Below are 13701 nucleotides of genomic sequence, written 5' to 3'. Positions count from 1 at the left end.
GCGAGCGGAGATTGTTTTAGAAATGCACTTTTACATTGATCAATCCATGAGCATTCTCTTCCCTATTCTATTTATTTATATCTCTATTGTTAATTTAGTTAATTGATTGTTTATATAAATAGTAGAATAAACTTGCACTTTACACTTATCTCACATGAATCGACTGTTTAACTGGTTAATCAATTAAGTAAATTGTAACAACTCATTTTTCAGTGGTGTTGGAAACGGTGGTTTCAAATTTTCATTTTCGATAAGCGAGTTCGTAAATATTATTATTTAATATTTACGATGTTAGTATAAAGTCTAATTAAAATTTGGTTCACTATTTTTGTCATTTGGACAGTAAATTAAGGTACAAAGACTAAATTGTACAAATGATAAAACTTAATCGCTATGGATTTTTAATTAGCTAAAAGACCACTTGAGAATTGAACCTTTATTAAATCACCAAACGATGGTGGATGACAACTTTCATTCATCAATTTAGTTAATCATTATTAAGTATGTTAATTAAAGTTTAATTAAATAAATTATAACTAATTAGTTATTAAACCTAGTATATAAGACAAAATAAAAGAAAATATGACAATTTTACTTCATATTCTTCAACTTGACGCGGGTGAGAAAAAAATAAGGTTTTTTTTCGGAGTTTAAGCTTTTGGTCCTTCAATTTGGTATTTAAGTTATTTTCTTGTAATTTTTATGTTTTTGAGGTCTCGAGAGCTTAATTTAGCTAGCCTGTGTACCAATTTATAAAACTATTAAAGTTTTAAAAAGTTTCCATGGATGATTTTTTAAAGCTTTTGGTACTAAATTGTTAGTTTTAAGCTTAGAAGTGAAAAACGACTAGTTTGTAATGTTTAATTGCTAGTTTTTGAACATAGGGACTAAAGTGTAAAAATTTTGAAATTGATGTTGAATTTCTGTAATTATGGATAATTAGAGGTTGTAGAAGGATTATATTGAGATTTATTTCGAAATCGAGGCTCAAACTTGAAAGTTAGCACAATTTCGATTTTAAGAACTACATTGAATAAAATGCAAAATTTTAAAGCATATTCAAAAAGTGAAATTGAACAGGCTCATACTTATAATAGGATGATATAAGGTATTTGAAATTGATAAATTGAAATGAATTATCGTATGGATCAGAAATTGAATCAATCGGAGGATAATCGAGGAAAAGGTAAAATTTCATATTAGTCATCGATGTCTTGTTTGTTGCTGTTTTGCTAGGTAAGTTCATATTGGACTTACTTTATTAAATTATGATAAGTTTGTATTATATTTTTTTTGCTTTTTAGTTTGAATTATTATGCATATAATGTTTTTGGCATCAAATGGACTAAATTGTAAAATATGAAATATATAATAAAAATGAATATAAATACATGGTATCAAATAGAGGTGAAGTTATTATATGATTGGATGATATGTATATTATGTTGTTACAAGTTTAAAATGTGTATGGATTGCTATATGAGATATGAAAAACATGTATATGGCTATAGAGTTTGAAATGGTATAAATACAATAATAATGTCGTGTGAACTAGTAAATGTTTAGAATATGAATGGTAAGTCATTAAGGTTCAAAAAGGAATTGGGTGTTTGATCAAGGATTTAATGATCAATGGCTTGAGATCTGACATGTGTTGCGGATTCTCTGAAGCTTGTGTGAACAACATCGAATCATTATTTATCGATGACTTGAGATCCAACACGTGTTATGAATTCTTTGAAGCTTATGTGAGTAGCATCGAATAAAGCTTGTATAGTAACCCTGACTTGAAGCTTGTGTGAGCAGCCCAAAATGTCAGTTTATGTCAGCAAATCAATTCCAAGAATCCAAATTCAATTTACTAAGGTTCTTCGAGCAAAAATGGTAATTAAGTGGAAACGAAATAGTTAAAAAGATTGAATATGAATTTAAACATTATGTTCACTAAATGAGCATTATTTTAATAGTATATGATATAAATGGTATAATTGTACATGTTTGTGAATTGTGTAACATCTCTCTCGACGTAGTTCTAGTGATTCGATTACTGTTGTCAAAGTATGATGTTTAGAGCAAGTTCTCAGCGGGTAAGGTATATGTAAGTCTGTAAGTAATGAATAAATTAATAGAAATAAAGTTTTCCTAATATTTTAGTCCCCAATAATAACACCAAAAACTTGATGTCCACGAAACTAACTAAAAATTTGACTAAGGCAAGCACACCTATCGATTAATAGTATAGTTACGGTGAGCAAAAATATCGTTCCCACGAAGACTAAAAGTGCTAGTAATTACTATATTTTTATTATTTAACCGAATAATTCGAGTGATTGATTTAAAAACTAAATTAACTAATTTAATTAACTAACAAACACGACAAAGAGCAAAACAAGAAAATAATCGATTAAAAACCAAGAAGCAAAACAATACCTAAGAAAGAATTCACCTAGATTTCATCTGGCACTATCAATCTAAATTACACAATTTCTTTACTTAGTGCCTTAATCTGTAGAAATCCTTAAATTACGCAAATATCTCTTTCGAGTATAAGAGAAACTCACTCTAGGTTGATTAATTGAAATTTCTTTCTAATTAAAGCCCCTATTATCGTATTAACTGGTGTTATGGATTTCCCTATTAGATTTGACTATAATCTAGTAGATTTATGTTGTCTTATTTTTAGGATTGCATGCAACTCCACTCAACTATGCAAGATCTACTCTTAAACAGAGTCTATTCAACCTCCGATTTAAGCACATCAAACATAAATCAATAATCTAGAACTATCAAACAAAGAATTAAGTATAAATAATTGAGAATAAGAAACTAAGTATTTATTGCGTAAAATAGAAATCAAATGACAAAATCCATCATAGAGTTCATATATATACATATTAGAATGCCTGAAAAATCTAAAAATTGTGATTTTTTGAAGTTCGATGTGAAATCCCGTGAAAATGACATGGCCTACCACACACCCGTGTGAAATGGGTCAGCTTGTATGGCTTTTGTAGCTTGCTCCGATTTTTTGTTTTTGTTCCTTTTGCTTCCAAGTACTTTATTAAGCATCAAAACATGAATTTAAAAGATTAGGAACATAAAATTCACAATTAGCATCAAATAATCACCCAAAAACTCATTAAAAATGAGGTTAAAACATGTTACTTTTAGCACTTATCACACGTCAAGAAAAAATGCCCTCGCGGCGAACCCTGAAGGATAGCCTTTGTAGCACAATATGAAAGGAACACCTTTTTGGTGCAATATGAAAGAGTATCCTTTGTGGAAAACTCTGAAATAAATGCCTTAGTGGCGCGTCAAAATAAAGTTCTCAATGGCATATTGAAAGGAATGTTCTTGTGGCGAGTTCTGTAATAAACTGATTTGGCGCGTTTAGCATGAATCTTAAGCGAAATAAGTAAGATTAAAAAGGTTTTATGTCTCTATGGGTTATACGGTAAAAAGGAGTTATATAAGGCTATGACTCGACTGAGAATAAGGATATAAATTTCCATGTTTGAAGGAGTTATCTGTTGTCTGTGCACACATTCATTTGAATTGTGATGATCTGATGGTTCAGAAGTAAGTTTGAAAGCGTAATGTTGTCACTGATTGTATTGAACTCTGGAAAGGAAATGAATAAAGATTTATGATTGTTCTGATTGAAGGAAGTGATGTATTGAAGACTTCGATAGGAGGAAGTGATTTCGGAGTAAGGTATGGTATCTGACATGAATATGGGAACATAACTTGAGGAAGTATTCGTCAAAGACAAAGTTGAAAGTTAAGAATGACGGGAACGTCTATCTGAACTATTAGTTGCAACGTGAAAATATGACTCAGGTAAATGATGTTTTCCCTCACTAAGTTGTTATGAACTTTTATGTGTGTGTTATGTTACAGGCAAGATGATATGGGTTTGCGCCAAGAGGGACGATGCTAGGACTACGCCAAGAAGTGGCGTATCAGGTTATTATGCATATAGAGCGAGTTCAGCGATGTGTTCAAGGTCTGAAATGTCACTTGGAAATTCCTACTTTGGGGTATCTGTAATGGATTAGAATTTTTATATAAGTATCATTGTAACTTATTATATGTGTTGAAGTTGTATATGTAATCATGTATCTTAGTTTTGAAACTTTGTAATTATGTAACTTGTAATTGATTTAAATTTGTAAAAGTAGATTAAGTTTTTGTCTGTATTAGCGTGGTAATACCCAAGATCTGGATCCGACCAATCGGATCGGGACCAAGGTGTTACAACAAGGGCACTGCTAGATTTATTGGGAACTATTCTCAGAGAACCTCGTTAGGAGAGTGTTCATAAAAAATGGACTTTAAGATGCTAAAGAGGATAGGTCATTTGAGATTTGCCTTTTTGTACATATGATGCGATAGGTCTCTAAGCTTTTGACAATGAATTTTTTATTGATTAGTGTTCATCATCAAGTTGGTCTTATGATGGCAAGGTTAGGATAGAAATATAAACAATTTGATCAATATGATGGATCTTCGGTTTGATCTTGAATCTTTATAGTATTACAACTATTCTTTTCAGTTTGTTTTTCTCCTCTATTTGAACTTTTTCTGCGGACAATGACATTTGTGCATCACCTTATATTATTTTACATATTGTATGCACTATATGTCATGCATGTTTATGGGGTAAGTATTTTCTCTTAAAAATTTATTTTTGTGCATATTCTTCCATCTCATATATGTCATCAACATTATTCTAAAAACATTTCATTAGCGTTCGAACTAAATAGAGAATACATGCATGGCCCATATCAGCAGAATTTTGAGCTCGTCTCATTGGCAATTGGTGATGATGATTGGTAAATCTTTCTTCTGTTTCTAATCTTTCTTTTGTTTCTTGTTGATTTCAATCTTTAATTTGATATATAGATGGAGCACAAAGAATAGTGATTTCATATGAGCAATCTCTGGGTTAAAGGCATAAATACATATGGATATACTAATTAACTTGAAAATCATGGGGTTTCTGTTTCGGACTAAATTGTATGGAAGTAATTAGTTTTGTTGTTTATGCCCCCAACTCTCCTGCCATATTGTGCCAATTAGAAACCATGGGGGAAAAACCCTCCAACGGATCCTGCGAAATCATCCCATAAACGCTGCGCTTCATCATCTTTATCTAACATGGTGCATATAATAGCCTGCATATTGTCAAAAGAAAGAAATCAAAGGAATAAAACATCACTTCTCAATCAAAATTTTGCAAATCAACATGTTAAAATAGTGTAAGAAAGACTGATTAAAGGTCTTATCTACTTGAAGAGCTTAAACATAGATTCTTTTGCTAACCCAATTTAGATGTCCCATAACATACCTTGTAAAGAGTAGGCCGAACATCCAACTCTGAAATCTTCTGATCATGAGAAGTCATAAACTCATAGGCTTCTTCGTATTTTCCCTATACATAAATGATAATCACACTATCAAGGAAAAAAAAAGACGACCTATTTTTCATCATTTTTATGGTATCTTAATGTGGTTAACTTTAGTAAAAGTATTATGGAATTCGTTGTATTAGGAGTCAGATTGTATTTTGCCTCTTCTACCAAAAAATGAGTAACTTAATTCATATATGTTAGGTCAAAGAGCAAATTGATTCTTTCTTTTAAAATTTTTATCCATTTTTACTATTGAAAACTGGTGTGGCTGATAAAATAACTTGACGGTGACACATGGTGTGTCACATGTGCCTCATACTAATGTAATGAGACTAGTTTTTAACGGTAGAAATTAATGAAAATTTTAACAAAAGGATTGGTTTGCTCTATGATCTAATGTACAGAGACTAATTTACTCATTTTTTGAGTTGAGGAGGCAAAATACAATCTAAATCTTAACACAAAGACCTCCATGGTACTTTTACCGGTTAACACTCCTAGCATTTCCAATTTTTTTTCTGAAGATTTCATATTATTACACTTATTATACCTACCTATATTTGGAACATAGATATGGAGTATATATGTAGTTAACAGCTCTTACGTATCTAACTTAAAACCCGAAATGGGATGACCACCATTTTAACAACACTCGTTGATTCAAACTACTCTAATTAGTTCCAGCTACGGAATCCAATGTGAATGGCTACTTGCATTAATCGATGAAGGGAAAATACCTGACTGATCAAAATTTCAACTAGTACCATGTTCATGTAATAAGCCGCCTCAGGTTCCGACATTTCATATTTCTTGTATTCATTCTTCAACATATATAGTGCTTCCTCAGGCAGCCCACGTTTCATTAGGCTCACTGCCTCTTTCTACAAAAAATGAACCAATAAATCATTGCATACTACAACGAGCTTAACAAGAAATCACACAACTATGTATAAAGCTGAACCTTGAGTTGATCAATTTGATCCTTTGATGGAGATGAAGGCCGTGGACCAGGGATTTGTGACCCTGGACTGTCCCTGGCCCTTCTTCCCTCTTTTGAAGCGAGGTTCACCGTGACATCCAACAATGACTTGAGTGCCATTTTCCTCGGTGCTGGAGGTGCAATATGTTCGAAAGATGGAGCTTTCCGATAAACAGGCTTCGGGCCGGCAATAGCTTTAAAGTTCATCTTACAGCCACAACCGATGATGCCTAATGCACAAGCCAAAGCAAGAGACGCCCCAACTGCCCCTCGAACAACTTTGGCACCACCATTTTCGTTTGCAGAAGCCATTGACGAATTAGACCTGTCAAGTGCAAGAGGTCCCGGACCATAGAACCTACGACATTGTCGGTGATTCGTTATGAAGCCACTCGAAACCAATAAAAAAGAAGGGTTAAACCCGAAATGAAGTCTGGTGGAGGCTGGCACTGTGCGAAGGGAAATGCTGGGCAAAGGTCCATAGCCAAGGCAGAGTGCAGCTTCCATGAAGAATTTGATGTTTCTTGAATGAAATCAGAATACCTATTGTTTATTGATGGAAATTTGGGCATTGCTTTGAAGAGCAAAATAAAGTATGGAACACTCAAACTTCTATTTCTAATCTTTCAAGTTGCCAAGAAAGGCATCATATTATTGCTTTACAGGGAAGTAATGTTTGCTTATTGGCAAGGAATCAGGTAATACAAAAGGATTTTAATTTTTAAGAGGTGAGTAAGGAATAATAACGTAAATGTTTGAACTTGATTTCATTCCAAGAACATATAGGGGATTTTCTTTGCCTATCAAGCAAGTCAGAAATCAATATAATTTGACCTCCATTGGTGGCCCCATTTTTCAGCTTTGATAAATCTAAACCTATAGTGTATATATATCCACCACCCAAGAAAGAAACATAAAGGTCTGTAATGGAAAACTCGGCTAAAAAGATGAATTCAGAGAATAAATATAGAACAATAGCAGTGACGGTGACACCCTTTATCATCCTGGGCGGTATATGCATTGGTTTGGGATGGAGATATGTGAGCCGTGCATGGAATCGGAAACCAAAGCCGAAGCTCGCAAGGTCCATGTCCTTTTCTGCCCTTCATGGAGGTAAACTGGCTTTCGAGAGATTGGTTGATTATCACAATTATGGAGGCAAGTCAACCAACATTGATGCTGATATCAAAAAGCTGGAGGAGTTACTTGCTGATGAACATCCTCGTTTCAAGGAAATTCAGGTTTGTAATCTTGTTCTAATTATTCCGACTCACCAATTTTATACGCGTATACCAAGTGTGTTATCTGCATTTGTTTTGGAAGCGTGTTCTTGCGAGGCTGGAAATGAGCAGAAAAGAAGATGAAGCCATGGAAGTGTTGAATAAAGCATTGGAAAAGGCCCGAAAGCAAGGCAAACCGCATGAAGTTTACGAGCTTGAAATTCTGCTTGCAGAATTGTATATCTACAAGGTCTATTTTTTTTCCTTAAATTTATTCACTTCATCAAATTCTAGTTTCCACTTATGCAACAATCTGCCACTCAAGTGACCAACAAGTTTTGTCATTATTAATGGTTTCTAACAATTGCTTTGATTGACTGGGAAATGTATTTGGCCAATTTCTAACATTGAGGGATGCTATATATATTCAACCGCTGGAACAAAAGGTTTCTCTTAAACAGGCTTTTGATTTGGAATTTCTGTGCAGGGAGATGTTCAACAGGCTTTGAACTGCAAATGCTTAGTAGAAGATGGAGGGGATTCTGATGCACGACGTCCCCTTTATAAGGTGATAAAATTACTATTCTCACTTTATTTTTCAAAATCCTAAATAACAATTAAAAATACTTATGTAATTTATTTAGATTTTAATAAGATATTTTTTATTTAATTGTTTAAAACTTTTTATTAGAAAAACTTATAAAAAATATTTTAAACTTTAAAACTTGTAAAATAATTTTAAAATAATATTTCAAAATGCATACAAAATTTTGATAAATTATTTTGATATTGTATTTTAAAACAATTTATTTTTCGAGCCTTAAATATAAATAGTTTAAAAATTTTAAAACCAGATTTTAATTTTTTAAAGTGTATACATAAATTTTATGTGAAATTATTTAGTACGCAGTGTTAGGAATTAACAAGTGCCCTATGGGTAAAGTAAAATAATAAAAATAAATATTTAAAAGAAGATATACGTGTCAATTTTTAAGATTATTTGTAGAATAAAAAATACACTGTCAATGTACCAAATACTAACCCAAATTTTATTTTAAAACAAGTTAATTTTAATATGATAGATAAAGTGATATTTTAATTCTAATTTAAAACATTATATTTTCAGCTTTTAGATTTAAAAATATTATATGTTGGCTATAAGTAGGCATTCAAGTAAAAAAATTTAAATGGGGATATTGAAATAGATAAATTCACTTATGATTGAGAACATGTTTACTTTTTTAATTATAAAATTCTAATTTATACCTTTTCTAATTCACTAAAGTATCTAGACGGTCCTTGTATTATAGGGGTTGAATCAAATTAGTCTCTTTATTATTAAATTGATTAATTTAATCTTTATACTACTAAAAAGAATAAAATAAGTCCAAATTCTAATGAAGTTAACATTTACTATATAAAAATGTCATAAAATAATAGATTGAGTCTTAGTTTAGTTGGCATTGACATTGTTGCCAGTGCAAGAGAAAGTGGATTCGATTGTATTGAAGCACATTATCCTCTTATTTAAGGATTGGAGAGGTGCTATGGATAGTTTTAAACATTATATATATAAAAAAAAAACTAATTCTACACTCATATAAAAAGAAGTAAATAAAAAAATTGAAATAAATGAAATTATAATGCTTCCATATTAAATTAAAATTAATGAAAAGTAGAATAATTAAAAGTAATTTAAATTTTAAATTAGAATTAAGATTAACATTAGAATTAACTTAAGATGCAACTATGAATTAAATAACCAAAAGTTAAATCAAATAATAACAACATAAAATATCAATGGAGAGTTCACAATAAAAGTTAAATAAATAAAAATAATTAATAGAATTAAATCTGAAATAAAAATAAAATTAAAACTAAAAAAAGAAAAGAAAATTACTTTAACAGAGATATATCAAATATAAAATTACAAAAAAAAAAACAAGTCTTGAAGTTGCTATAAATGCAATATATAAATAAATATTTATTTAATTATATTTAAAATAGAAAAATAAATTATAATAATTAAATTTAAAAAAAGGTACGTCTCTTCTCACAATATTATATTTGTGTACCTTGTTATATATATACGCCAATTCAAGTGTCATAAATTAGAATAATGATTAAATGACATGGATGATGTCTCCTTCCCCTCGCAATGTTGTAATGAAAAGCAAAGCAATTCTTTTAACACTTGAAATTTAACTAAAATAGCTGTACTTGTGAATATTAAATTTGTAGGCTATTATTTGCTTGATGGACCAGAGAGAGGAAGAAGCCCGTAAGTATTGGCAAGACTTTAAAGATGTGCAACACATGACAATCCCACCATGTTTCCATGAAGATGAGTTCACTGAATTTAAGAATGCTGTCAATCTGCTCAAAAAAGATATTGATGCTACAAAACAATAAAAAAAATTTGTTAAGTTTCACTCTCTCTTCAAAGCTTAGATGTAAATTAATTGATTCCAGCTATTTGCATAATGTGCAGTTTATAAATAAAATAAAGTGCCCTCTAATTCGTAAATAAAACCTAAACATATACAAGAGTAATATAGCTTGTTAAATTACAATCACAATTCCTTGACGTATTCCAATAAAAATATCTTCAATTATCTCCGCTTTAGTAGAGATTTTATTGAGATCAAATTTTCTTTAAAATTGATCTTGATCTTGTATATAAGGGAACTTGAATTATATTAAAAGTCTTCCATCTCATCCTTACTAAGCACATTTTAGGTATGTTTGATTTCATTAAATTGTTGTTATACAATTTTAAAATTCATCAAATAAAGGTAAAAAATTTGGACAAAAATATGGTAATCAATATAAGGCAATATCTATCCTACAACCAGTTACTCCTCAAGAATTTTCAATTTGGTCACCAACATCATTGATGTTGAATTTTTAACCATTCCTCCGATAAATAAAAGTCTGAGTTTAGAAAATTTTTGAACCAATGAGAATACCTTTCATTTTTCATAATATTACTAAATTAATTTTAAAATAATTGTAATTTAATTTAGAAATATTAATTAAAAAGTTGTACTAATTTTAAAATAAAATTATTACTTGAATAGAACTCTAAGCATAAAATATAAGAAAATTTTGATAATTATAATTTAATTTATAATTATTAGTTAAATTTTTATGTAAAAAAGTTGTGTTAATTTTTATTTTTAAATTTTTTAAAATTTTATTAATATAAAATAATGTTATTACTTGAATTGCTTGAATAGAAATTCAAGCATATTAATTATCAATTAATATTAGAGTTATATACCAATTAAAATTTAGATTTAATTTTATAAATAGCATCCAGTAGTTAGACATATTCTATTAAGTAACATCTAAAAAACTTACCATTAAAATAGAGATGTGATCGAAGATTATTTTAATTGATAATGAGATAATATAATATTATGATACTATTTTAATTTTTTTTACATAAGTTGTTTATGTGTGAAGTAAGTACCCTTAAAATCATTTCTTTTATCTATTTGTTATTTGTTTTGTGTATGTAAAAATGTTTTGTGGAATTGTTTATAAAAGAAAGTCAAATTTCAATAATTATTTTTATCCATTATTATTAAATGTGTTTATTAATTAGATATAAATATCTTTTGTATTTATCATGAACTATTATTATAATTGCTGTAAGTTGTTTTACCTATTTTTTTCAAATTAATGTTATAGTTTACTTTCTTATATAGTTCCAAATTTATATATTATTTAAAAAGTAAGAGAAATTAACACTATTAATGATAGGTAATAATAATTAAAAATACGTTATTTAAAAATTAATTAAAAATTAAAAGCGTAAAATCACATGCAACGTAAGTGACTTGGAAACTAGTTAATAAAAAATAGGAATAAATTTTAATTTAGACCCTAATGTTTACTTATTTTGGGGGGGTCATTTTGGCCTCCAACATTTAAAATTTAGTCAAATTGTTTGTTTTTGAAAGGAAAAATGGATTGACCTGTTAAAAATTTTAACGACATTGATGTGGCCACTAGCGTGACAATCCATTTATAATTCATAAAAATTTAAAAATAATCATAAATATTTAATCAACAAATTTCAAAAAGTTCATAAAAAACTTTTAGAAGATTTATCCATGTTGTCGAAACCATCTTTTTTATAAAACAAAAAATCTAGTTGTCGACTTTAAAAATGAAAATTGGAGTCGCCACAGATCTTTTATTGAGGTGTGATCGGATCACCTTGAAAATAATTTTAGTCTGCGAATTTTGAGAAAATAGGTTCGGGAGCCGGTTACGCACGAGGAAGGGTTAGCACCCTCGTGACGCTCAAAATTGGTATCGAATCTATTGTTTAATGTCTTAGCGTCGAAAATTCGAAAAGATTTTAAAATATGATCCTTTTAACTTGAATACATTGAATTGAATAATGAGACACTCTTATTTCAAAGAAAGAAAATGTCACACCCAGTGAGTTACGGCGCAACATTTTTAATCTTTAAAATTAAGTTTATCTTTTGACTTTTAAAACCGATGCATTTAAATTTGAAAAGGATATTCAGTTATTTGGGTCGAATGGAAAATCAAAACCCAGTAAGTTAGGGTTCAATTTCCCAAAATTACTAAATACAGAATATTGCTTTTAATTTTAGAAATCTTTAACTCAAGGTAGCAAAATGTCATATCCAGTAAGTTAGGATCAAACATTTTGAAATCCCGAGAGAGCTTTTTATTTTGAATCTGTGTGATTTTATTGCAAAATAAATATTTGGCTACCTATATTCATCAAAAAGAATTGAAGCCCAGTAAGTTAGGGCACAATCCTTCTCGAGAATCGTGAATACAAAATATTTTAAAAATTTACGAAATAAGATGATTTTAATGCTTTAATGCAACATAATTTTAAAACAAATGTAGTGTGGTTGAACGGCAACATACCACGCAAAAGAATAATGAGTAATGAATGATCAATAGATAAATTCAAACCAGAATAGCAACAATGATTTTAATCACATTATGCAAACATCAATATCAATATTCAAAAATAAATAAATCTATCATCAATTTCTTAAAAGATTCACCAAGATGATAATAATAATAATAATAATAATAATAATAATAATAATAATAATAATAATAAATCAATATATCATATGTATAAAAGTTTTAAAAATAAATTTTGTATGAGTATAAAATAGATTCAAATAGAATAAAAATAAGTATTGAATAATAGTATTTGAAATAAATTTGAAGCAAAATAATATACATATATTAATTTGAATAAATAACATATAAAACTTTTAGAATATCAATAATATACACATAGGATAAGAAATAATCCAATATAAATTATATATGTATATATAAAATAGGGGCAAATGACCAAAAAAAGCCCTTTTTTTTCAAAAATTACCGAAATGGGCCAATTATTTAATTATTTACCGAAATGGTCCATTTTCCGTGAAATCGCGTCCACGCCAGCGCGATGTCAGGGTACGCGCCAGGAAATCGCGTCCATGTCAGCGCGATTTGCTTACGTGGACACAAATCGCGCCCTCTAGGACGCGATTTGCTGACGTGGATGAACAGTTTCTCATTTTTAGCTTGGAAAACTTTGAAAGGCCATAACTTTTCGCTCGATTGTCCGATTGAGACGAATTTTTTTTATTTCGAATAACTTTTCGAGATCTACGCGCTGACAAACAGCCGAAGGCGGTTTGCCACACTTTTATCGAAAAAGATCCCTTTTTGCCCCTAAATTTTGATTTTTTCGGTTTAAAATTAAATTTTGAAACATTCAAATCATTATTTTCCTTATTTATTTGAAGTAAACACCAGATTTTTTTTACAGAATTGTTGTATTATTTCTTCTGATTTGACACGTGTATGGAATAGGTCCGATAAATCGTTAGAACGTAAGTAATATAATTAAGATAATAACAGTATTTTTATAATATATCAATTAATTAGTTTAGCTTAGTTGGTTAAGATGCTTGCTCTTTTCCCTTAGTACCTTGGTTTGAATCTTGTTGGTAACAATTTTAAATCTTTTTTGACCCAATAGCAACAAGTACAAAAAAGATTCAAATGGCACATCACA

General features: G+C 29.6%; 2 protein-coding genes across 2 annotated transcripts; one reads left to right on the top strand and one right to left on the bottom strand.

Moving 5' to 3' along the window:
- Positions 1–4845: 4845 nt before the first annotated feature.
- LOC105774458 (uncharacterized) lies at positions 4846–6972 on the bottom strand. Its single transcript, XM_012596959.2, has 4 exons — positions 6379–6972; positions 6155–6298; positions 5354–5437; positions 4846–5180 (listed from the first exon to the last, which is right to left on the bottom strand). The coding sequence occupies exons 1-4, from the start codon at positions 6901–6903 to the stop codon at positions 5082–5084; spliced, it is 852 nt and encodes a 283-aa protein (XP_012452413.1). The 5' UTR covers positions 6904–6972; the 3' UTR covers positions 4846–5081.
- Positions 6973–7235: 263 nt separating this feature from the next.
- Positions 7236–10169, top strand: LOC105774459 (uncharacterized). Its single transcript, XM_012596961.2, has 4 exons — positions 7236–7637; positions 7720–7866; positions 8104–8184; positions 9858–10169. Exons 1-4 carry the CDS (start codon positions 7323–7325, stop codon positions 10026–10028), a joined length of 714 nt encoding a protein of 237 aa, XP_012452415.1. The 5' UTR covers positions 7236–7322; the 3' UTR covers positions 10029–10169.
- The last annotated feature ends 3532 nt before the right edge of the window (positions 10170–13701 follow it).

This window comes from Gossypium raimondii, chromosome 6, assembly GCF_025698545.1.
Source record: "Gossypium raimondii isolate GPD5lz chromosome 6, ASM2569854v1, whole genome shotgun sequence".
NCBI classification, from domain to species: Eukaryota; Viridiplantae; Streptophyta; class Magnoliopsida; order Malvales; family Malvaceae; genus Gossypium; species Gossypium raimondii.
Note: the sequence above shows the minus strand (reverse complement) of the source record. Positions and strands in the feature narration are given on the sequence as shown.

What these genes read in the sequence shown, in the direction of transcription:
- LOC105774458 (XM_012596959.2), bottom strand. Translation starts at nt 6,903, where the DNA reads ATGGAAGCTGCACTCTGCCTTGGCTATGGACCTTTGCCCAGCATTTCC. An exon ending in ATCAAATTGATCAACTCAAG is followed by an intron (nt 6,299 to 6,378) that starts GTTCAGCTTTAT and finishes CATTTTTTGTAG; the next exon opens with AAAGAGGCAGTGAGCCTAAT. An exon ending in TTGAAATTTTGATCAGTCAG is followed by an intron (nt 5,438 to 6,154) that starts GTATTTTCCCTT and finishes ATTTATGTATAG; the next exon opens with GGAAAATACGAAGAAGCCTA.
- LOC105774459 (XM_012596961.2), top strand. Translation starts at nt 7,323, where the DNA reads ATGGAAAACTCGGCTAAAAAGATGAATTCAGAGAATAAATATAGAACA. An exon ending in CTCGTTTCAAGGAAATTCAG is followed by an intron (nt 7,638 to 7,719) that starts GTTTGTAATCTT and finishes TTGTTTTGGAAG; the next exon opens with CGTGTTCTTGCGAGGCTGGA. An exon ending in CAGAATTGTATATCTACAAG is followed by an intron (nt 7,867 to 8,103) that starts GTCTATTTTTTT and finishes ATTTCTGTGCAG; the next exon opens with GGAGATGTTCAACAGGCTTT.